At 28.6% G+C, this 23,041-nt stretch overlaps 7 protein-coding genes and 1 long non-coding RNA gene across 12 annotated transcripts; 5 read left to right on the forward strand and 3 right to left on the reverse strand.

The window, feature by feature from the left end:
• Positions 1-325: 325 nt before the first annotated feature.
• LOC122569909 (dynein axonemal intermediate chain 3-like) lies at positions 326-8,762 on the forward strand. 3 transcript variants are annotated; one of them, XM_043731554.1, is made up of 13 exons: positions 326-844; positions 948-1,153; positions 1,298-1,729; positions 2,059-2,379; positions 2,457-2,705; positions 2,792-2,947; positions 3,257-3,600; positions 4,306-4,625; positions 4,910-5,138; positions 5,524-5,824; positions 6,151-6,318; positions 6,455-6,787; positions 7,607-8,762. In XM_043731554.1, the coding sequence occupies exons 1-13, from the start codon at positions 598-600 to the stop codon at positions 7,814-7,816; spliced, it is 3,516 nt and encodes a 1,171-aa protein (XP_043587489.1). In that variant the 5' UTR covers positions 326-597; the 3' UTR covers positions 7,817-8,762. The 3 variants fall into 3 exon arrangements, with proteins under 3 accessions (XP_043587489.1, XP_043587490.1, XP_043587492.1); XM_043731555.1 differs by having other exon boundaries at positions 7,703-8,761; XM_043731557.1 differs by lacking the exon at positions 7,607-8,762 and adding an exon at positions 7,426-7,556 and having other exon boundaries at positions 327-844.
• On the reverse strand, positions 1,958-2,668 carry LOC122569916. The gene is made up of 3 exons (XR_006317616.1): positions 2,542-2,668; positions 2,259-2,396; positions 1,958-2,184 (listed from the first exon to the last, which is right to left on the reverse strand). It is a non-coding gene; the product is annotated as an uncharacterized LOC122569916 (long non-coding RNA).
• Positions 8,763-9,139: 377 nt separating the features above from the next.
• On the forward strand, positions 9,140-10,694 carry LOC122569915 (superoxide dismutase [Cu-Zn], chloroplastic-like). Of its 3 annotated transcripts, none has more exons than XM_043731568.1 (5): positions 9,149-9,249; positions 9,539-9,639; positions 9,722-9,771; positions 9,903-10,115; positions 10,244-10,694. In XM_043731568.1, the coding sequence occupies exons 3-5, from the start codon at positions 9,733-9,735 to the stop codon at positions 10,496-10,498; spliced, it is 507 nt and encodes a 168-aa protein (XP_043587503.1). In that variant the 5' UTR covers positions 9,149-9,249; positions 9,539-9,639; positions 9,722-9,732; the 3' UTR covers positions 10,499-10,694. The 3 variants fall into 3 exon arrangements, with proteins under 3 accessions (XP_043587501.1, XP_043587503.1, XP_043587502.1); XM_043731567.1 differs by having other exon boundaries at positions 9,154-9,249; positions 9,574-9,639; XM_043731566.1 differs by lacking the exon at positions 9,539-9,639 and having other exon boundaries at positions 9,140-9,249.
• Positions 10,496-12,915, reverse strand: LOC122569913. The gene is made up of 3 exons (XM_043731562.1): positions 12,650-12,915; positions 12,440-12,573; positions 10,496-11,518 (listed from the first exon to the last, which is right to left on the reverse strand). The coding sequence occupies exons 1-3, from the start codon at positions 12,673-12,675 to the stop codon at positions 10,839-10,841; spliced, it is 840 nt and encodes a 279-aa protein (XP_043587497.1). The 5' UTR covers positions 12,676-12,915; the 3' UTR covers positions 10,496-10,838.
• A 710-nt stretch (positions 12,916-13,625) lies between these two features.
• On the forward strand, positions 13,626-14,614 carry LOC122570253 (the record flags this gene model as incomplete). The annotated part of the gene is made up of 3 exons (XM_043732349.1): positions 13,626-13,817; positions 13,907-14,115; positions 14,214-14,614. Coding segments are annotated over 3 exons (567 nt in total), but the record flags the coding sequence as incomplete, so codon positions are not given.
• A 196-nt stretch (positions 14,615-14,810) lies between these two features.
• LOC122569914 (S-adenosylmethionine mitochondrial carrier protein-like) lies at positions 14,811-17,210 on the forward strand. The gene is made up of 6 exons (XM_043731563.1): positions 14,811-15,590; positions 15,730-15,886; positions 15,976-16,085; positions 16,163-16,403; positions 16,477-16,615; positions 16,694-17,210. Exons 1-6 carry the CDS (start codon positions 15,540-15,542, stop codon positions 16,806-16,808), a joined length of 813 nt encoding a protein of 270 aa, XP_043587498.1. The 5' UTR covers positions 14,811-15,539; the 3' UTR covers positions 16,809-17,210.
• Positions 16,886-19,929, reverse strand: LOC122569911 (hydroxysteroid dehydrogenase-like protein 2). Its single transcript, XM_043731559.1, has 8 exons — positions 19,534-19,929; positions 18,679-18,842; positions 18,364-18,577; positions 18,083-18,288; positions 17,808-18,005; positions 17,499-17,714; positions 17,293-17,421; positions 16,886-17,209 (listed from the first exon to the last, which is right to left on the reverse strand). The coding sequence occupies exons 1-8, from the start codon at positions 19,572-19,574 to the stop codon at positions 17,097-17,099; spliced, it is 1,281 nt and encodes a 426-aa protein (XP_043587494.1). The 5' UTR covers positions 19,575-19,929; the 3' UTR covers positions 16,886-17,096.
• Positions 19,930-19,958: 29 nt separating this feature from the next.
• Positions 19,959-22,842, forward strand: LOC122569910 (asparagine synthetase domain-containing protein 1). The gene is made up of 6 exons (XM_043731558.1): positions 19,959-20,163; positions 20,259-20,459; positions 20,563-21,483; positions 21,608-22,020; positions 22,093-22,280; positions 22,351-22,842. The coding sequence occupies exons 1-5, from the start codon at positions 20,101-20,103 to the stop codon at positions 22,265-22,267; spliced, it is 1,773 nt and encodes a 590-aa protein (XP_043587493.1). The 5' UTR covers positions 19,959-20,100; the 3' UTR covers positions 22,268-22,280; positions 22,351-22,842.
• The last annotated feature ends 199 nt before the right edge of the window (positions 22,843-23,041 follow it).

A 23,041-nucleotide genomic window follows, 5' to 3' on the forward strand; every position in this document is an offset into this window, starting at 1 on the left:
GCGAAATATGTTTTTATATGTATATATGTATATGTTTATATTTATATACGTATATATACATTTTATAACTTAAAATTTAAAAAAAAGTTACCGGTAGTCGATAAAGTCAAATACATATATTGACTAATCGATGGTTATACATATCTAATCAATGTTTAAATTGAAAGTAAATTTTCCTATGAAATTCCAAAAAAACATAAAATTCTATATTTCTACAGCTTAAATAAAAGAAAGAACAGAATTTATTGAGGCCTAAATTGGAGTACAAATAGCGTAGTCCTTAGCTTGGCATCGTTTGCCAAAGATTAATTGATTGATACATGTAAAAACAGTGTATGCTCTGTAATAGGAGGAACAAGTATTGTAGAGGTATTCGTATACCAATATTAAGATCTCACGTCTCGTTCAGTACCTCGTTCGTGGTACGATTATAAATCGAATACAATACATACATATTTGACAGATTCTTGTCATAGCATAGTCGACAACATCACGTGTGACAGAAATATATGTACAAATTTCTGTTTAACGTGTTTAAATAATTTAATATTATTTATATCATTTTTCTACTATTCTCGCATAATTAACTGAAATATAATGGCTGATGAACATGGGCCTCATAATGAAGAAAAAGAGAAACAAGATGAGCAACCTAATCAAGATGACAAAATTCTTCAAAATGAAGAAACTGAACAGGGAGAATATGAAAGTACAGTTGAAGGATCAAGGAAAAGGGAATATTCTGCGTTAGCAGAAGATGCCATGTATGATGACGATTATTCCGAAGCTGAAGATTATGGATACATGCCTAAATATGAAAAGGACTGGACGGAAGCAGTAAAGTGTTAGTTTCCATTTTGTCAATCAATAGTAAACTCTTTAACTAACCATAACTAATTAATTTTATGAAACGTTATAAATATAATTAATTAGAATTTTCTGTGAAGCTATTTCTAGCGAAACCATAGATTGGGAAAAGGAAGCAAAGGAAACAGTACGCTTGGACATAAGTACATTAAAAGAAAGACGAAGAACGATTTTCGATTTAGATTCTTATTCCGCTTCCGGTCCATCAACCAGCGATCTTCTACGTCTTGCTTCGGTGGATTATGTACCCGAACCACCGAAAGAAATTCGCTATTCTGTTTCACTAGTAATCCAAATCAATGTCATTTTATTTATTTATATTGTTTTATTGGTTCTTCCGCCCAAAAAACTCCTCAATTATGTTCTTATTCGATCACTGGTCTTTTCTAGATCAAATAAACAACCTATTAAGTAGTACGTTCTTGTTCAGGGCGCATCAGGTATAGCAAGGATCAATTTGTCGCCTCTAACGCAAAAGGTAGTTGGCTGTGTCATAGGAGAAAACGTTAGCACCGAGTATCCTTGGGTATACGTTCGGAAAGAGATCATTGAAGACAATATAGATCTCCACGAAGACAGTAGCGATTTCCTGCCAATAAAAAACGAGATTCGAATGTTTCCGAATTCGAAGATACTAATCGGTTATGTTCCATCGTTAACCGAAGAAGGTCAGTTCTACATATGCTTGACGGAGGACGGTCGAGATGCTGTGGTCGAACAAATTCAGAAACAAAGAGAGGAACATGAAAATCGTGTGAGGAACGCCGTCTATAAACCGTTAGGGAAATGGCAGGAATTTAACAGCAGTGTAGAGATCGAGGCGTCCATCGTTAAGAATACTAGACCGCTGTTAGAGATCGAGGTAAAAAAGTGGAAGGCGAAATAAGGGAATGAATGAAAGTACTTTTACTATGTAGGCAATACTAGAATGGAGGAAAGATTTTTTTGTAACAAACGTGTCACTTTTTATTAATATATTTTTGGAGAATGAAATGGACTTTTACTATACATATATAGGGAATCTATGGTATATAATTATATATATATATAATGTAATATTTTACGATATTTAAGATAAAATCGTCCTGAATGTTTTTTTTGATAATTTTGCAATTATATTACATTCTGTTAAAAATAAGTAAATGTTCACTTTTGGATAATAGTATTGCGCACATCATCGGTTCATTTTAGGTAATAGGAACAGCAGATATATTCAATGCATCATTCCAATTCGAAGATAGAAAAGTAGACGATGTTAGAGATGGATACATCGAACTTCTCCCTTACCGTCAAATCTTTGAAAATATTCCACGTAAACTGTTAAGCAATACGATTCAGGTTACTCCGGATGTTCGAGATGTGGAAACTCAAACGGCTCTTTCGGTACTTACAAATTGTTGGGTTCAGTACAGATATGAATATAAGTCTCCGGATATATCGAAATTTACGCCAGATAAAGTAGAATCTTTGAGGAGCTTCCTTCATCGTTTCAGCGACTATGTGTGCGATCAAGTTAGTTTTTTTTCAATCTAATAATAATATATAATGTGTAACATAACTCGTCTATTCTCGTCTTTATACTATTGTAGTTGTTGTTAAATGCTACTTGGGACATTTACACGAACGATTATGGCAATTTGGTGAGGAATATAAGAGACACACAGTGGCCGATACCTGTAAGTTATGAGGAACACTTGAGCTTTCACGACGAACAGCACGTGGCTAATAAAGTCATCAATGACCTTTGCTGGCATCCATTATGGACTGGTATAGCGTTTGCTGCCTATACGAGCTACTCAAAGAGTCAACATCTAATTGGACCTAAATCGAACGAAGAGGTGAATCTACAAAAAAGATGTCTTTCTTCCAATTTCCTAGATTTCTTAAATTTTTAAGATAGTAAATCTCGAATTTTCCGTCCCAGGTAGTTAAGGCTTGCGACAATAATTTTGTTCTCGTATGGTCGTTCAACGATCGTTTGACACCAAAATTGGTTCTTGAATGTCCAAGGGAAGTGACATCTGTAGCTGTGAGTCCACTAGATGGAAATCTGATCGTAGGTGGTTGCGCAAATGGCCAGTTAAGTATTAATAATCTAAAGTGCTAAAAAGACTATTATTGAAAAATATGAGTATTTCATAACAATATTTAATGTACAATACTATAATTATAATTATAATTATATTATATTATATTATAATTATAATTATATTATACTTATATTATATATATTATATATATTATAATTATAATTTAATATTAAAATGAAAAAAATCAATAAAAATGTACTTATCAGATTTTCTTTTTACGATCTTCGTATTTAATGTCCTCAATTACTAATAATTTTAATATTTTATGTTTATAAAATACCGTGTTTAAACTATTACAGATAGTACTATGGCATATCCCAGGTAAAATTGAGAAAGTGGAAGCGGTAATTGTGTATACAGCTGCTCAAATCAAGCATAGAATTGCGATAAAGACTTTGACCATGTGGATGCAGGAAGTAATTGGAACGTCCGTAATCAGACCTACTGCAATGTCCTCGTTGAAAGAGAGCCAGAAGGCGGCTGTGACTCAGATTATATGGATTTCTTCGTACGATCAGCTTGATTCCAGTGGCAGAATCACATCGTTGCCAGAAGACACTAGTGTCAATGATTTATCGTCGCAATTTGTGACTGCAAGCGAGGATGGTACGATCGCTTTCTGGAACTTGAAGTTAGATGAAAAGTTGGTCTTTTTTCAAAGTAAATTCGATTCGTTACTTATTATACATATTGTGAGGATGTCATAATTAATTTAATATTTTAGAGTACTTTGACCCTAGCACGAGTACGTAAATACTAGCACTCTTTGAACATTTCAAAAATACTTAAAAACTAAGATATGTAAAATATAGAAAACATCTAAAAGTTTTCGTTATAATTAGATTACAGAAGTTAATATCGAGTTTTTATATATTTTTTAATATCGAATTGATATACAATTTTTAGCGATAAACAAATAATCTTTCAGCTTTTTTTATCATTATAAAAAATGTATGTTTATTTGAACTTTGAGATCAATATTATTAGAGAGAAAAGGAGATTACACATTCAGAAACTAGAATACGATTTACTTAAAGTGCAAGTATTTGCCATTAAATATAAACTAATTAAATTAAAATGAAGGTTCTTTAGGAATTAAACGTTATCCCTTATTATTTTATTTTGTTACATAAATATATAATGAATTTTGTTTTTTAATAAGTCATCATTTTCATCTGTTTTATATCTTTTTTAGCTTCGATCAGAAAAGTTTATTCGTTCACGATTATGCACTTTCAGAAATTAAATAAAAAGGAAGGAATTAATCGAAGATTAAAATATGGTTTACAGTTTCTTATTGAATTAATCTTTACTAGCGAGTTAATCAGAAATTATTATTTATTATAAGATGGCAGATGTATAAGAAGGAGAAAAAGGAGAAAAGGAAAGGGACCGTAATGAGACCAGAAGCATTGGCAAAGTCGATATCTCCGTTTAAAGTACTGGACCGTATTTTCAAGCCCTATTATGTCTTAACAATCCAACATCCAAACGAAAGTCGAAACGTAGTAATAACTACTATGAGCATGTATGCACCGAAATTTATGAAAAAACGCACTGGCGTTGTTCCATCAACGCAAGATGTAACTATCCGGAGGTATTTTGAAAATGTTATCAAGAAACCAGATTATATGATGAAACCGATGATACATGTTGGTACTGTTGAAGGTATAAAAAACAATTTATAAAAAGAAAAAGTAGGTATTTTGTCCTTCTAGAATCAGTATTCAAAATGAATATTTCCATTTTTAATTATATAAGGTATTTATGTATATTAATTATATATTATATTTATTTTTGCTACACAGGTTTATCTTAAATTTCATTGTCTTAGTACAATTTTTTGTATATAAAATAATTGTAAAATATTAAGCAATACAAGATAAATCAAACGCCTTGTATATTTTTAAATCATTAATTTAATTTTAATTTAACTACATTTGATTTTCTAGGTGATTTTGGTTGCATCACGTGGGAAGGATACGATTTCACAACAGATTTAAATATTAATACAGAAATATGTCGATGGTGTTGGTTTAAAAGAATACACGATGGTCCTATAACACATTCTGTTAGATCTAAGCTAAATAGATCGTGGCTTGCAACCATAGGTGGCAAAATATTCGCTATTTGGAAGGAGGATATTGGTATACCGTTATTTTGGAAGAAATCACAAGTTAGGTACATTTCGGATTTTTAAAACATTTCATTATAATTATAATGCTCTCAAAATATAATATCTCTCGAATATATTAGCTCTTGGAAGTATTTGTACAGTTAGAAAACATTTATATGTATATGTTGTATGTATTATATAAAACATTTCGACATTTCATTAACATTATAATGAGACACGAATGTCTTGATTATATTGAACCTAATCTAGAAATGTATATAAAAGCTATGAGATATTTGGTACAAACATACTAGTAAGACATTAGTATACAACATGAATAGTCATCTTGTATTGACTTTTAAAACTGCTCCCCTGTAAAAGAAAATGTAACTTATCACTTTCTTTTCCTTTACTTTTATATACAAAAAAATAATTTATCCTTTTATATAGCCTCACTGCTATTTCTTGGGGTAGTTATCGCCCCACGATAGTAATTCTAACACGATTAGATGGTACCGTCGAATTATGGGATTTCATGGTAAAAACAGAAGAACCATGCGTCATGCAGAGTCTGTCAGGTCGCATAATTACAGGGATATACACACACGAATTATATTTGACTCCACAATGCGTAGGATTTTGCGATTTCAATGGTATCTTAAGGATGTTTCTCGCTCCCGATGTTTTTTTCAAGAGGGACACCGCTTGTGTAGAATGGATGAGTAATTTTATCGAACGCCAAGTTAAAAGGGTAAATTTGTAAAAAATGAAATGATATTTGAAACTTAATTTAATCTATCAACGCCACGATATAAATTGACCAAACTACTGGATTGCTCATTTTCTATACTATGTCTAAACAACGCAAATCTTTATTTTCACTTATTCTTTTTGTACTATTTTATTTTAATTCACTATTATCTTTGTATTATATAATTTTTCAGGATTGTAATATTTTAATTCTTCAACTTCTTCAGAATAATTTTTTCATCTTTAGAATACAATTACAATTCTTTTCTCATGGCATACTCATTAGCTTTGAATGGGTTATTAATCCATTCGGACGGGTAATTCCAGGTAAAGAGCTGTAAAGAATGGTTAGAGAGATGGACACAAACGGCTTATAAGGAAATCGAAGAAAAACAAAGAAAAACAGAGAGGAAGAAGCAAGAGGAAGAAGAGAAAGCAGTCACCTCTAAAACAATGGAAGCTGGACCTTTAGTAGAGCCTCTAAAAAAAGGCTTAGTATGTTTCTTTTCGATAAACTAATATTACTAAAAGAAAAAGATCAGTTTATAGAACCGGACTTCTTTTTAATGTAATAATAATAAGAAGAAGAATTTAAACTGTTATTTGATCGTTAATTGGAACAAATTTTTAGAAAACATGGGAAATGATTGAAGAATCACGCGAAAGATGGAAAACAAGGGAGTTGATGCACATGCAGCAAGTGCTTCTGGAGAAGAAAGGTTTAAAGAAAGACGACCTCGAAAGGCAGCGTGAACCTATTCTAAGATTACGGCAGAATGCAGAAAGAAAGAAAAAAAAATTACGGCAGACATTAAAAATGCAAGAAAGTATTTTTGAGCACACCAAAAACCTTTTCTTCCCTAAACATCAACCAGAAACCAAGAGAATTTCCGTGGCGCCAGTGCCAGGAAAGATCGATAAACCAGTTACTGTGGAGGACACTATACTCGAAGAGGAAATGATGGTAAATGGAATGACGAAAGTCGGATTATAGTTTGAAAAATATAATAGAAAATTCTATGATAATCCCTCCATAAGCAGATTCTATAGGCAAATTACTAAAAAATTTTATCTCTGAATTTTTTCATCAAAAATGATTCGAAGAACACACGATTAACGCGGATTAACAGAGTAATTTTACCAGATGCGATTAACTGTAGTAAAGGATCTCAGAATCTCAGAATCTTTTTTTAAATTTTTAATAGTTTAGAATACTAAAAAAGGTAAGCTTAGATATAACTGATCTAATTTGCCTATGGAGAATCATCAGAAGGTCAATAATAACTTAACGCACTATATCACAACGTCACAAATTTATTCATCTCGTTTCATCTTATTGTATAATCATTGTATCATTATTACATCGTTACAAGAAAAAAGATGTTGAATACAATACACTTAAATATTTTAAAGAGAGCTTCCCGAGCATTTATATGACTTTCATTATTATTACTATTGTTCTTTATTATTGGTCATTGTTGTGTACCTTATATCGCGTCTAATTTTTCTGATGAAAGTACTGGAACACTTGTACAATATATTACAGGAAACTTAAGTTTCAAATTTGATCAGTATAATCATGATAGTTATGTCTTATTACAGTGCTAATGTTTCAAAATATTTTACATACAACATGGATATAGAAGTTTTGTATGATAAATGTTCAAATGGTTTCGTCAGCCACTGTATACTATGATTGATCGATTAATATTAGAGGATGTCCTTATCGTATTTTAATTATGATCTTTTTTCATTTATGATCCTTTCTCTAATGAATTTTAAGGAAATGCAACGAATTGACCCGAATGAAGAGATCATTTACCATTTTATGGAAACGCAAGCTAAAGTGTTAGCTGATTTACAGAAGCATCCGTTTCAGCATTCGTTTAATTGGGAGAATATTCTAAGAAAGAAGAAAACGATACGCGTCACGATGGATACCGAGTTGAAAAAATTGAACAAATCGAAGAAGAGATTCAGTATAATCATATAAATGATATTGACTTAGCATGAAAATATACTTAATTTTCATTGAAAGTAATCTTAAAATATTGTATTACAAAAATAAAATTTTATTTTGTTTATTAAAAATTAATGTAAAAGATTAAAGTAATGTTGAGGTAACAAAAAGTCAAGTTGAAAAAAACAAATTGAAGCAGAAAAAAAAGATGAAGAATTGCGCTTTATTCAACTGCAAGAAACATTGTTGCGTAGATGAATTGGGATTATATGATTCACGTTCACGTAGGTGAACTGAAAATCAGTGCCTTACAAATATAATATCCGGTATTCGTTATAAGAAGTATTCAAGCAAACAAAAGAGAGCAATTTGCGTCGTAGTTGTCTCCATCTTCCATCACATACGCTGTAAATGATCTTCAATTTTGTTGTAGAAAATGGTTGCAAACAATTTTCATCTTTACAATATAAATAAAAGATCAAAAGTAGTTTTCTTAAATTAATGAGGATTATAAACCAATTAAAAGATAATAACATGTTTTGAGACTTTAAGGAAATTGCCGTGATGACAAATATAATAGCATGTTATTCTTACAATTATTTTTGTCCTTGAAATCTGTTGAAATGAGACCTACATAACGAATTAAACGAAAGTTGTTCTGGGAATATTTTTCATGGCCATTCAATTTTTGTGATAAGTATATACATAAAGGGGATTACTCAATCTTTAAACTTGCTTGGCTACGATATTGTGTGACTTTTCAAATGGGATAATCTCATATTTATATGTATATAAACACTCATGTTTATACATTAATGCAATCATCAGGAAAAAGACATGGAATCGCAGAATTTTCTAGAACCCAACTTGAACTTCGTCAGTTTACTAAAATTATTATTAGTTAAATTTTACGAGTAACAAGTCACAATATATACCTATATCAATAATTTCTTTTGCATTATAAAAGAGAAATTCAATATAACAAAACAAAAAAGTTTGCAAAGTAAGTTTTGCAAATTATAAGTTATCTGATTATTCTAGTTAACATAAAATTGCAAAAAGAAATTTATAAGCTATAGTTCATGAACTTATTAAGATTATTAGTTGGTAAATTATTATAGCCCAGATGTTAATCTAATACATTTCGAATTAACTACCTTGTATAAGAATTATCCTCTTTGTTCCCAGTGAAATCTAGGTCTAAAATCTTTCATCGTCTTTGACGATCATTTTGTCGTGATAATAGGTGAATTAGTAGAGCAAGATTATTCTCGAAGTAATTGTTCGTAACCATTTTGAAGGAATAGCGAGTGGGGATATATCTAATAATACAGATAGTATAAGTAGGCCTTCAGCACAGCATCCAACCAGTTTGTCATTATCCACACATAAATGTACATATGTAGTACGTCTCTTTCACTTTCTGCGTTTATTCTCCAAGATTGAAGATTTCGTTCACTTACGGCGTAATATTTATTTTTTATCTTCTAATCGACTATTATTTCACAAGTTTACGTGCTTGATAAAAATTTCTTATTTTTACTATAATTTAAGAATAGTTTTATTATCATAGTTATTGTAAATTTGTCGTTTTTACTTTAAAAATTTGTTAAAAAGAGTACAAGTAATTTTTAGTATCTATTAATATAATTATATAAGTTTTTATTTTTCATGGTATGAATATATTTTCAAACTAAAATTATTTTTTGATATTTTTTAAAACATAATCGATCTTCTTTTTTAATTAATATTTAGATTTAAGATGAACAGATAGAATTCGTAATTTATAGATCAACAGTTAATTCATAAAAAAATCGATAATCAATTTAATTCTAACTTAACGATTCTCAAAGCAGGTAAAAATTATAGAAATTTATTGAACTTTTGCCATATAATAATTGTATACAATATTATATAATTATTTTATTTTATTTTCAGAATATTTCATTATGAATCGAATAATCATACTGCTCACTTTCATTGCGGAGGTATGTTTGCCAAAATATCAGTTTTATTAAAAAAAAAAAGTTAAGAAATATTCCTAAAAAGAGAAATTAATTTATACTCTTATAAGTTACTTAATATAATTATTTAATATTATGAAATTCATATCTCATAGTTAAAAGCTGCACACGTCCATTTGGTACCAAATAACGCTGGAATGAAAAATGTAACAGGGGAACTAACTTTGGTTCAATGCGAGGATAACTTAATTGAAATTACCGGAAAGGTATATGGACTTACACCAGGATTACATGGTATCCATGTACACGAAAAGGGAGACTTACGAGATGGTTGTATGTCTACTGGTCCACATTTCAATCCTGAGAATGTAAGTTATTATTTAATAACAAGGCCACATTAAAATTTGCATTCAATTCTTAATAAATTACGTATAAAATATGATCGAACTATAAATGATGCTTATAAAAGAAATTTATCTTTGATTTCTACTTTTAGGTCACTCACGGTGGACAAAATAGTCCGGTGAGACATGTTGGCGACCTAGGTAACATATTAGCGAATGAAAGCGGAGTTGCTGATGTAAATATCAAAGACTCTATTATTTCTTTTACTGGAAATAACAATATCATAGGACGTGCAATTGTTATTCATTCCGGCGAAGATGATCTTGGAAGAGGCAGCAGTCCTCTTTCTGCGTCTACTGGAAATTCGGGAGATCGTTGGGCTTGCGGTATAATCGAAGCTGAATAAATTTCTAATCTATATTTAATTTTGATCATTATATTTATACATAATTAGGTCTCAGTAATTTTGCTTATACATTACGTCCAATATTAAAATTTAAATTCTAATACCTTATCCTATGTTTCTCCTCATCACAAGAATCCCAGAACTTTAATTTCTTTAACATGCTATTACTTATTAAATAAATGCTTTCAAAATGCTATATATATGTATTATAATTATATAACATATATATATATAATTACAATTCCAAACTTGTCAAGAAACACAAATTGTTGATGAAAGATATGAATCTTCTCAATTTATTATAGACTCACTATTTCAATAAAACATTTAGCGACGTTCTTCATCCGGTATGTTCAATTTTTGTTAAAGTATGTCCGACTGTGTATTGCGAATTCATAACGTTATTAAAAGGCATTTGCTCGGATTCTGGAAAACTGTTTATCAATTGTCCATATGGTTGTAATTGAATTTGATGAATATATTCCATTTCAGCTTGATGAACTATCTTTGATATTTCTGATTTTACTTTCACTTGTAACGTTGGTGGAAATTCTCGAACTGTTTCAGCTACAGTTTCGAAGTATTTCATTAGAACATCACGAGTTTCACATTGTTTATTATTTGCATATTCCAGTGCGAGAGATGAAGATCCGATTATACGAGGTTTCTCATACGCGTTCTTTGAATTTGAATTTGAAAGTTGTTGAGTTGGAGCAGAATCCGATGGTATAGTGATTACAGATATCGATTCAGATCTTAATTTTCCATCATTGGTATTATTTAAATTGGTATTTTCTATTATCGTATCTGAAATACGAGGCGATCTTCGCACATCGTGAGTACGAGATATCGGTAACCATCCATATAATGTATCTTGCTTCAAATATGGCTTTAAGAATTCCATTTCAGAGTGGTACTGATATGGTCTTGGAGGCAATTTTTTTTTTACTGTTGGCTTCCACCGTAGATATCTTAGATACTGACCTCTCATAATAATCCATCTCCTTTTACATCGTGAAACTAAAATGGAACAAAGAATATAATTAACACACATTTTGTAATAAGTACAGGATGCTTGAAATAATGCATCTTGCCCACTTTTTTGTTTTATTTCCTTTATTTTATTTTGTTCATTTTTTGTTTTATATAACTGCCCAAGGGCACACATATAATGGCATATATCTGATAGAATTGTAATAAATTTTTTACATAGTTTAACCGCTAGACGACTATCTGCATATCTAATATTCTGTGTATATTTTCAGATTTGTTTTAAACTTTACTGATATAACCACAATAGTCATATCTCATTGTAGTGTTAATGAAATTTCAATATGTTTTATATAATATGCTTAACATATATGTTAAAGCTTTCTATGAAGTATCATGAATCACTGTTCACAACGGGTGAAGAAGTCATACAATTTATATATGATATTCTGGTGTACGCAATGTCTTTACATTCAAAAATTTGTTCTGAAGAAAAAAAATCAGATCTACAGAGACATCATATGTACAAAAAATAATAAAAGGAAAGATATAAAATACTGTTATGGTGTAGATCTATGTAAACACAGCTGCTTTGAAATCTATCACACAATGCTTTATCTTTAAGTAAGTTATTTGCCATCATCTTTACAATATAGTTTTTATTGCTTAATAGTTGTCTAAGGGTTAAAATTGTTAAAATTATGAGAAGATCATGTAGCATCTGAAAAATTCCAATGTAGCATTTATTAGTCCAGAAAAGACAGTATACAAATATATGATTAATCAATTAATCCTGTTGTTCTCTTTGGATATACATGATTCAAACTGGATCTAATAACTATCTATTATTAAAATATAGATAGTTTATAAATGTTTGGTTTTTGGTATTCAATATAATTTTACTACTTTTTGTGTATTTCACACTTAAATAATATTAAATTTATTTCTTACCTGGTAATCTCATAGTCCTCGCAATTTCTTTCCATGCACTACTTTGTGCGACGTTAGATCCATAATTCTCAGTAGAAGAATTGTATAGTAGTTCACGTTCTTTCACAAGTTGTATTAATCTTATGTCATTTATCCTAAATAAAATATATGGAGTAATGAACAAATAATATTACAATAGTATACAACTTATATATATTCGATTCACAATACCTTTTTACAGCCACCATTATCAACATATAACAATATTAGTTAATAATAAAATACACTACTCATGTGCAGAGGCAGGTTATCTTTATTATCAGCAATTATTAATTATTATCATAAGCAGTTATTAGTTATTAATTCAGGTTCTCTTAATATTACGGTCCTATAGACAGATCTGGACCTTCAGACTCGATAGGAAAAACTGTTTGAAAAATGAGTTATGAAAATCAACAAAGATAACAAAGTTCTCATACTAAAAGATAGATAGAGATGAATAGAGTGTCTCTGTCTTTGTCTGAGTTATTGTATGTCACGCATGTGCAGAACGAGACCCTTCTTGTCTTCCATGCTGATTTTTCAGAAGTCGATAAATTTCAAACATCGTAACTTACATTAAATTATTTTTTACAAGAATTTACAAGATGAAAATCTTTAGTAATTTCTTATTTATTTGAATGTATGTATTAGGTTATTTGATAAGTTCGCAGCAAATTTGAAGCAAGAATTGAAGAAAATGTATTTTTATGAGAGTTACAAAGTAAAATTTGTTCAAAAATAAAATCCAATAATATTAATTATAGAGGAAATACAACGTAATCTTAAAATACGAACTTTCTTTGTGTAATTCATCTTTTTAATTTATTGAGATATTTGAATTTCCCGCCATATGCGCTAATTTTATTGATTCAGCACAAAATAAGATTACCAATACACCATAGATAATTTAAATTGTGAATTTTATTTGAAAGTAAAATATAAACGTTGTTTGTTCTTTTTAACAGAGATGGATATGTTTATATGTAACAAGTGTTTTGCCACACCACATAGAGGAAAAAAACCATTTTGCTTGACTCAATGCGGTCACATATATTGTAATGGATGCATACAACAAGGCAATAATAAACAGCATAAAATGATAAATATTACTCATGCTATAAGTATATGCTCATATTGTATATAAGAATAAATCTGTTTTCTCTTTCATAATTTAGCTGAAAAACAGTGTCCTCAATGTCAGCAGATTGATATTTTTTCTGTCGAGTTACAGCAACCATCATTGTCTAAAGTAGAGAATTTCTTTGCTCCATTAAATGAATCATTGGAATCATTACACAAAATATGTGGTTTTCAGAATAATCAAATGAAAATTATGATACAACGCTTTCATGAAATCGTGTGTTCCTTACTTTCTTTTTCTTTTTTCTTTTTCTTAACTTTTGTATGTTGAATTGAAAGAAACATGTTTTTAATCAAATTCTCAAGGACAAAAAATACGAAACATTGAAGTCCCACTACTATAGCCTAACTCAAAACATGAAAATGGTGAGAGATAAATATATTAAACTGAAAATGGAAAATACTGAACAGAAAAAGAAATTAATGTCTTTCGAGATGCAAACTAGAACTTTAAACTCTTTAAGTGATGTATCTACACCAATAAAATCTAGCAACAACAGAAGTTCAAAAATGAGGTATATGGGTACAAGTCCAAAATTAAAAATTTCAAACTATTTTATAACTTCAAATTCTAAAAAAGATATATAATTGGAAAATTCCTTTTATTTTGTAGACCTGCATCAAATTCATATTTTTCGTGTGGGGCGAATATATCGAGTCAATCATTTGACGTGAGAAAGGGAAACGCAATGTTCGAAGGTTTTCGTATTCCTTATCCTCATATAGTACGATCAGTCGGTTCTCGTGGAACTTCAGATACCAATTCTACTTACCTTTAGATTTTGAACAGAATTAGAACAATATTTTAATTTGTCTATACATAATTAAAAATGGTAACTGTATCCTTCTCCTTAAGTCATTAAAAATCTATAATAAAATACTTATAATCTTACAATGAATTCACCTTATTATTGTAGAATTAAATTTTACGAAATATAAAGAATTAAAAACATATGGAAGAAATATTTATGAAAAAGCAACAAAGATTTTTTCTGCATTTCTATAGTTACTAAAAATTAAAGAATTATGAGGGAATTGCTTTTTTCATTTATATAGTAAAATTGTCTTCTCTTTATTTACTCATTATCAAAATTCAAATTTATAAATATAAAATATTCGAATTTTTTAAGTACCTATGACTTCATTATATACTGATAATAACCCAACATATATTTTTCCTGCGAAAGTACACCGACTTAAACTGTAATCTTTTAACCGTTCAGAATTCAACTCATATATCCTTATCAAACTTATTTAAATTACCTACGTATATTGTTACGAAGATCTTTTATAGAATAGAGGCAACTATTGTATAAAGTTAATTTTATTTATTTATCTACCTATACAGAAAATTTGTTTAGGGTTGTAAAAGTTTTCAGTCTACCATTATATGATTAAAAAATAAGAATATAGATTATTTCTTCGAAAAGTCATCATTTCTAATTGATAATAGATATTATCGACATAATAATAAATTAGTACATTTAAATTACACGATTCTTAAGGTGTTAATAAATAAAATAAATAGAACGCTTTAAAATCACAATAACATTTTAATTAAATTACTACATGGAAATAACATGTACTGAATACGATAAGAAAAACAATGACATGAAAATTTTAATTCAATAATAACATTAGATAAATTTTTAACGAAATATAGTAGTCATGTGTGTGTAGATTAAATTAGGTTATTTTTGTGCTGTTATGCACAAAAAGAATTGTTGTTTTCTTTTATTGCAATTTAATAATTTTCAATGCGTGGAATCCAAAAATGCGCCTTAACTTTAGAAATTTAGCGGTTCAAAAATTATGCGTATGTAAAGTTGAGCGGTTTTAGCGTATTTGATAGTTTACTTTCATGCCATGGTAGCTTCCATCCACGATTCATCCAATGAGTGTAGTTTAACCCAAATTACTAAAGTTATCATAATATGAAATGACGTTAGAAACAACGGATACGAAATTTACTTTCGCTATGTCTTTAATAGTAAGTAACAAAATGTTTATTTATATAAGGGAGACAAAAATTGATCTAAATTATTTTTTAACTTAAATAGTATTTGAAAAATTGAAACCTTATTCATTATAATTCATTTATTCTATAATTCAAGTATTCATTTAAATAGGCAGGAGGATTGGCTGGGACATCTGTCGATGTAATATTGCACCCATTAGATACATTAAAAACACGTTTACAATCTAAGCAAGGATTTGCAAAATCAGGAGGATTTTCTAATCTTTATAAAGGAATTCTTCCTGTAATAATTGGATCTGCACCAAGTGGTAAACAAGTGCTATAATATGAAGTCATATAAAGTAATTTAGAAATATATACAACTACATATAAATTAAATTCTTACAATTTACTTTAGCATCATTATTTTTCGTCACATATGAAGGTATTAAAAATATAACGCAATGTAGAGTACCTGAGAAATATCATTCGTTCCTTCACATGGGATCAGCATCTTTAGCAGAAATGGTAATTTTTAGGAAAAAAGTAATTAATTAGAATTTTCATTAAGAATAAAATTCTAATTATATTTAATTTGAATGAAGGTAGCCTGTTTAATAAGAGTACCTATGGAAGTAATAAAACAAAGGAGACAAGTTTCAATGCTAGATAGACAAGATATTAATCTTAGATTATTATATAGTTGTTACTGGAGCACTGTATTAAGAGATATGCCTTTTAGTTTAATACAATTTCCAATGTGGGAATACTTTAAGAAAGTTTGGAGTTTACATGTTGACAGAGAAATTCTTCCTATAGAAAGTGCAATATGTGGAGCAATTGCAGGTTTAAATCTTTAGTATCCTATGATAATTTTACTTTATAATTAATGTATAATTAATTCCATGTAATTATGTAGGTGGTATTTCTGCTACTGTTACTACACCATTAGATGTTATAAAAACAAGAATAATGCTTTCACATGGAAATGGAAATACTTCAAAATTAAAAATACTATATGTATTAAAAGATGTATATAGAGATAAAGGTTTTCATGGGTAAGTTGGTATTTGATTTATAATGGATAATTTTTCAAATTTTATATTGATTTGACTTTAAAATTGGAAACTTTGTAGACTTTTTGCTGGTGTGGGTCCCAGAGTAATGTGGATAATTATGGGAGGATTTATATTCTTTGGAACTTATGAAAAGGTAAAAACTATAGGAATAAGATATTGCTTATATTTATAGATTGCTTTTATAGAAAATTACAAACATCAATGATATTTGTAAATATAGTTTGAAATATATGAATAACTATTTGAGCATTTAAATTGTATAATTTCTTTATTATTTGTTGTTACAAAATATATTACAAGAGAATATATAAAAATATATTTTACATTAATCTTTAAAAACTGTATAAACGTTTTATACTTAACATTAAACTTTAAAAGAAAAGTAACAATACGAATATTCTAGTTTCATGTAAGAATATTCTAGATTCAGTGTTTCTTAAAAATAGGAAACATTTGATTCTTAAAGTTTAGACTTTAATAGATTCATTAATTTTTCCAATTTCATTGCTTTTTGAAGGTCTCCACTAATTCTCAATTTTCCCATTACAAATGCTGATGTCGGTTTCAATTTTCCTAAACAAATACAAATTTTCTATTGATAAACCTCATTCTAAATTAATTTCTAATGCGTTTAATACATAAATATATTTAAATACCAGAAAACATTGCAAAAAAGTTATCGGAATCCATTGTTAATGTAGCATCTGGTGATTGACTAGGTTCTCCTCTACCTGCCGAACCTTGACCAGTTTTAAGATCCAAAAACCATGTACCAGCTTCACTACCTATTAACTTTATATTAATTGACATGTCTCTAGAACAATCAATGAAAGACAATATTTAATCTCACAGGCTGATTTACCTCTGACATTGAATTGAAATATGGCGCCTGTTTTGTTAACAAGATCACTATTCAAGTTTGCTTGAATAACGCTAAATATTTGTGCAATTTTTCCGTTTGTTTTATTAGTATCCTGTATATCTTTTTGTGTTAGTTTATATAATGAATGAACTTCTGAACCCAAAGACTCCAAATTTTCATCCACAAAGAAATCTAGCATTAATTTATCTTTATTCTCTAAAAAAAGAGAAAGAAATATTTATAATAGATTCCTTTAACAAAGTATTAATTGCAGATCATTATAGAAATGTTATATTCCACTCAATATACCTGGATTACATGCATAATCTGTGAAATCCGTGATTCCCTCGTTTTTTAATATTTCTTCATCAATTAAAAACTGCCCAGTAATAGATTTACTATCTTTACAAATCAAAGCATACACAGCATCTCCCATTATATCAGGTTTACGACTGTAATTACTTGATTCAGCACCAGATAACATTGCAACCGCGGCAGTATAAATAGCTGGATTAAGAACAAATTTAGATTTATACAAATAAAAAAAAATGAAGAAAATAATGAAATTAAAATGAAAAATTTACCAGTCTTTGGCCAGACAGCATTTACAGCAATGCCACTGTCTTTAAATTCTTCAGCCATGCCAAGAGCACACATTGACATTCCAAATTTAGATATTGTATACGCAACATGATTTTTAAACCATATTGGTTTCATGCTTAATGGTGGACTGATATTTACTATATGAGGATTTGTGCTTTTTCTTAAATAAGGTAAACATATCTTGGACCTTAAAATAAATATCACAATAATAATTATCATTCTTGATTTGTACATGTAATTCATAAAGAACTTTCATACTCACACTAAAAATGTTCCTCTGGCATTGATGTTATTCATAAGATCATACTTTTTCATATCTGTAAATTCTGTGCCTGTTAAAGAAATTGCACTGGCATTATTAATAACAATGTCAATACCACCAAATTTGTTAACAGCATTTTCTACTGCAGACACTACTTGTGCTTCATCTCTTACATCTACGATGCAAGGTAATGCTTTACCACCTACTTGCTCAACTGAAACAAATGAATTTCTTTAATGAAGAAAGTTTCATACATCAAAATTTGAGATAATTAATTAATTATTATTTAATATTTTTTATTATTTCTATAATTACTCTCTTTGGCAGCAGTGTATATGGTGCCTGGTAACTTTGGATGTGGTTCTGCAGTTTTAGCTGCAATAACAATATTTGCCCCATCTTTTGCAGCTTTCAAGGCAATAGTTTTCCCAATTCCTCTTGTTGCACCAGTAATAAAGATTGTGCGGCCAGCAAGTTTTCTATATACATATATTAAACATTTATACATGATAAGTCTATTCTATAAAACTAATAGATATTAAAAACATACATCTATATATATCTTTACATATGAAAATGTATATTTACTAATATGTATTGATAATGATTAGACTGCAGATATTTATGCATTTATGAGAAATTTGCAGATATAAAAATGCACATAATATACAAAAATATATAAAATATCCAAAATAATGTATTAATTACAATATTCAGTAAATAAAATAGGTCTCTAATTAGGGCCCACTATGTTAAAAGAATAAATTTACATAAACGTCTGCAGTAATGATATTTACTATATATTTAATGGTATTTTTGTAGCATTTATAATTAACTTATGTACAAATAAAATGTAACTAGAGCATAATTAACATCACAATATGTATAATTATCACTCAAATTTAATGAATTTTTTCAAGCAATAAATTGATAATTTACAGTTATCTTCCTTTGCATAATCGTCAAAATGATTGCAAATAACAGTTTGTTTTATTTTTATACAATCTGTTATAAATAATTTATGTTTTTATTTATGTTTATGTTATAGGTAATATATGAATTATGAATTTATATTATGTTATATTATACTAATTTATATTATAAATATATAACACAATTTATAATATATAATATAATTTATAATTTAAAATATAAATTTATAATACAAACCCCGTATTGATCATATTGCAAATAAATCGACGAACTGTCATAAACGATATAAGATATAAACGTATAAATAGCTACGTAATTGTAAGATTGTACTCGAGCTAATTAATAATGACTGAATAAAATATGTACAAAAAATATATTACGCTACACAGTATCACTATACAATGCGATTCAAGGTCCAATGCGTGAATTTTGATTAATTATCGATTCTTTAAGATTGCCATTTTTGACAACATGGCGAGAACTCATGTAGAACAATGAAATACGTTCAAATTAACATCTACATTTTCTTTACATGTTTTTGACGATTTTAAATATTTTAAAATGAAATTAAAAAATATCGGAAGAAATTTGTTAATTAAAATTAAATGCTAACGTAATTTTAACGTAATTAAAATCATAATTTTTATATATTTTATATTACCTTTATATTATTTTCGTATCATATAAACATACGTATGATTATGTTTAAATAAAGTATGATTTGAGATATACACATAACAAGAAATTTATTTGTAAACCAACTGGTTTATAACTATAAAGGGTTATGTTTATGCCAATGTAGCCATGTGTGGAATATTCTGTAACATTTCACAAAACCATGCAAATTGTATAGAGATTTCACATGAGGTACTATTATTGAAATATACATTACAACCATAAACAAGAATTGTAATTAAAAAGTTATAATATTATTTATAATATTTAATATTTTTCTCTCTCAGTGGGAAGCTTGCAAGAATTTAATAATTGCCCGTGGTCCTGATGGTTTAATTGAGAAATTTGAAAATTTGACTCCAATTTGGTCTGGTCACTTTGTTGCTTCTGTATTATGGATGCAGGGTTCAGATTTTTGTGAACAACCAGCTATAGATTCAAGTGGTAATATTCTTCTTTGGAATGGAGATATATTTTCTGGAAATTTGGTAAATATATATTATGCAAATATATTGACTATATTATAACTATTTCATGTACTAATAAGGAATGAGATAGAATATTATTGAATGATTATGTTATTTGTTTTAGGCTCAAGATAATATATGTGATACTATTGTGCTGTTAAATGCTCTACAGTCATGTTCAAGTGTACTATCAGTGTTCCAAGAAATCCAAGGTCCATATAGTTTTATATATTTTCAAAAGTCTACAAATCTTCTGTATTTTGGCAGAGATGTTATCGGCAGACACAGTTTGCTTTTAAAAGTGGATACTGATGAAAATATTTTAACATTGACATCTGTTGCCAGTAAAGAAGTAAATAGAATTATGGAAATTCCTGCAATTGGAATTTTTGTTATGAATTTAAACAATTCTAGAGTGAATTTTACATGCTACCCATGGAAGGAGCCAGATTTGCGATTTACTGATATTATTGAAGCACTAGAAACACGTTTGGGTGTAGATATTGATATTGAAAAAGCTATATTAAAATCAGATGTATCAACGTGTCTACATTTGCATCCTAATATTAAAGACTTGGAATATTTGGAAAACAGTCCTTGTTTGGAAAATTCTTGTAAAATACTAGAATATTTGATAGAAGATAAAGATATCCTTGAAAGAGTCAATCGATTATTGAAACTTCTTTATAAGGCTGTGGAAGTTAGAATAAAGAAACAACCCAAATTCTGTAGAACATGTATTAAATTAGTTTTAGAGAAACAAGATGTTATATGCAATCATTCAAAAATAGGTATATTATTTTCTGGAGGATTGGATTCAGCTATTTTAACACTAATTGCTGATAAATATGTATCACAACATGAACCTATTGACTTGATCAATGTTGCATTTGAAAAGTCTATTAATACATCTAAGAAATCAAGTGCAAATAATGAAAAACAAAGTATGGAGGACCAATATGATGTTCCTGACAGAAAAACTGGAAAACAAACGTTTGTAGAGCTTACGAAGATTTGCCCAAAACGGAAATGGAATTTTGTAGAAGTATATCAATCAAAATATACTTTGAAATACCTGTCAAATATGAAAGATATCTTAATAACTAATTTATATTCTTTATTATTATATTATTATTAATTATTATTATTATTATTATTAATTCTTTCAGGTAAATATCAGTCAAACAGAATTACAGAAATATCGTTCATCGCGAATTTGTAATTTACTATATCCACTATGCACTATCTTAGATGAAAGCTTAGGTTGTGCTGTGTGGTTTGCAAGTCGAGCAAAGGGCACAATTCATTTGAATACAAATGTATATGAATCCCCATGTAGAGTACTTCTCTTAGGCATGGGTGCAGATGAATTGTTTGGTGGATATATGAGACATAGAACGATATTAAGACATAAGGGTTGGGACGCTTTAACACAAGAACTAAACATTGAACTAGCTGGAATCTCTGAAAGAAATTTAGGCCGTGATGATCGTATCGTATCAGATCATGGAAGACAATCTAGACTGCCATACTTAGATGAAAACATAGTAGAATATGTTCAAAAACTGAAACCATGGGAAAGGTAAATTGGTAAAATAAATATAGAAAGAAAAATAAAAAATAAAACGAAATTATATTATTCAATTATTTATAGGTGTTATCCAACAGATAAAATGCCATCTGGATTAGGAGATAAATTACTTTTACGTTTAGTGGCATATAAACTTGGTTTCCGAAATACAGCCAATTTCCCTAAAAGAGCTTTTCAATTTGGATCTCGAATTGCTAATGGCAAAGAAAATGCCAAAGATATATCAGATCGCTTATGAAATTTTTTCTGATGTCAGTAAATATAATGTTTAGTTAATTGTAGTATAGTTAATTGTGAAATTACTTATGACTTATGTTTCAGGTATTATTTCATATTCACAGAGTTTATATTCTAAAATCATTAAAATAATGATGCTTATATATAATTACATTTAACAAATTATACATAACAAGATTAAATGTAATTGTAATGGGCATTGAAAGATTCATAATATACAATGCAAAATTAGTGCCTGAAGTGAAAAAACTGCAGAAAAACTTAATGTCTTTTTCCTCTATGTGTAAATAATAGTTCAGCGAATTTCTTAAAAATAGAAGTGTGTAAGTTCAGAAAAGAGAATATAAAACTAGTTTTTCTTTTTTTCACTGAATCAGTCAATATTTTTCTTAGCTCATAATCTACCTCAAAATATGCATACTTTGAACAAGACTGTGATATTTTGTATGTGTTGCAGCTCTTGTATTTTTTGTGCTTCAAATTAGTATACACGTGTCTTATAAAGACATTCTTTTTAATAAATCTTATATACCAATTTTTTTACAGGACATAAAAATAAAATGTTTTAATATCAAATTTTTCAAATATTCTATATTTAATATGTGCTTCCTTATATCATTTTCCCTAAAGTTTATATTTTATATGTATTATATATGTATTTCAGAAATTACATATTACATTTTCTACTTTTAATTTAAGTGAACTGTAGTAGAAATAATGTAAACCTAAAAGTGAATCTTGAAAAATAATTATTACTTACTAATGGATAGTATGT

This window comes from Bombus pyrosoma, linkage group LG8, assembly GCF_014825855.1.
Source record: "Bombus pyrosoma isolate SC7728 linkage group LG8, ASM1482585v1, whole genome shotgun sequence".
NCBI classification, from domain to species: domain Eukaryota; kingdom Metazoa; phylum Arthropoda; class Insecta; order Hymenoptera; family Apidae; genus Bombus; species Bombus pyrosoma.

Excerpts from the sequence above, each read along its gene's own strand:
- LOC122569909 (XM_043731554.1), top strand. The coding sequence starts at position 598 with ATGGCTGATGAACATGGGCCTCATAATGAAGAAAAAGAGAAACAAGAT. Across the intron at positions 1,154-1,297 it reads TTCGCTATTCTGTTTCACTA|GGCGCATCAGGTATAGCAAG; the intron begins GTAATCCAAATC and ends GTTCTTGTTCAG. Across the intron at positions 4,626-4,909 it reads ACATGTTGGTACTGTTGAAG|GTGATTTTGGTTGCATCACG; the intron begins GTATAAAAAACA and ends TTGATTTTCTAG.
- LOC122569915 (XM_043731566.1), top strand. The coding sequence starts at position 9,733 with ATGAATCGAATAATCATACTGCTCACTTTCATTGCGGAG. Across the intron at positions 9,772-9,902 it reads TGCTCACTTTCATTGCGGAG|TTAAAAGCTGCACACGTCCA; the intron begins GTATGTTTGCCA and ends CATATCTCATAG. Across the intron at positions 10,116-10,243 it reads CACATTTCAATCCTGAGAAT|GTCACTCACGGTGGACAAAA; the intron begins GTAAGTTATTAT and ends TTCTACTTTTAG.
- LOC122569913 (XM_043731562.1), bottom strand. The coding sequence starts at position 12,675 with ATGTTGATAATGGTGGCTGTAAAAAG. Across the intron at positions 12,574-12,649 it reads ATAATGGTGGCTGTAAAAAG|GATAAATGACATAAGATTAA; the intron begins GTATTGTGAATC and ends TATTTTATTTAG. Across the intron at positions 11,519-12,439 it reads GAGGACTATGAGATTACCAG|TTTCACGATGTAAAAGGAGA; the intron begins GTAAGAAATAAA and ends GTTCCATTTTAG.
- LOC122569914 (XM_043731563.1), top strand. The coding sequence starts at position 15,540 with ATGACGTTAGAAACAACGGATACGAAATTTACTTTCGCTATGTCTTTA. Across the intron at positions 16,404-16,476 it reads AATATGTGGAGCAATTGCAG|GTGGTATTTCTGCTACTGTT; the intron begins GTTTAAATCTTT and ends GTAATTATGTAG. Across the intron at positions 16,616-16,693 it reads AGAGATAAAGGTTTTCATGG|ACTTTTTGCTGGTGTGGGTC; the intron begins GTAAGTTGGTAT and ends GAAACTTTGTAG.
- LOC122569911 (XM_043731559.1), bottom strand. The coding sequence starts at position 19,574 with ATGACAGTTCGTCGATTTATTTGCAATATGATCAATACGGG. Across the intron at positions 17,715-17,807 it reads AGATTATGCATGTAATCCAG|AGAATAAAGATAAATTAATG; the intron begins GTATATTGAGTG and ends CTCTTTTTTTAG. Across the intron at positions 17,422-17,498 it reads ATTTCAATTCAATGTCAGAG|GTAGTGAAGCTGGTACATGG; the intron begins GTAAATCAGCCT and ends TAAAGTTAATAG.
- LOC122569910 (XM_043731558.1), top strand. The coding sequence starts at position 20,101 with ATGTGTGGAATATTCTGTAACATTTCACAAAACCATGCAAATTGTATA. Across the intron at positions 20,164-20,258 it reads GTATAGAGATTTCACATGAG|TGGGAAGCTTGCAAGAATTT; the intron begins GTACTATTATTG and ends TTTCTCTCTCAG. Across the intron at positions 22,021-22,092 it reads AAACTGAAACCATGGGAAAG|GTGTTATCCAACAGATAAAA; the intron begins GTAAATTGGTAA and ends AATTATTTATAG.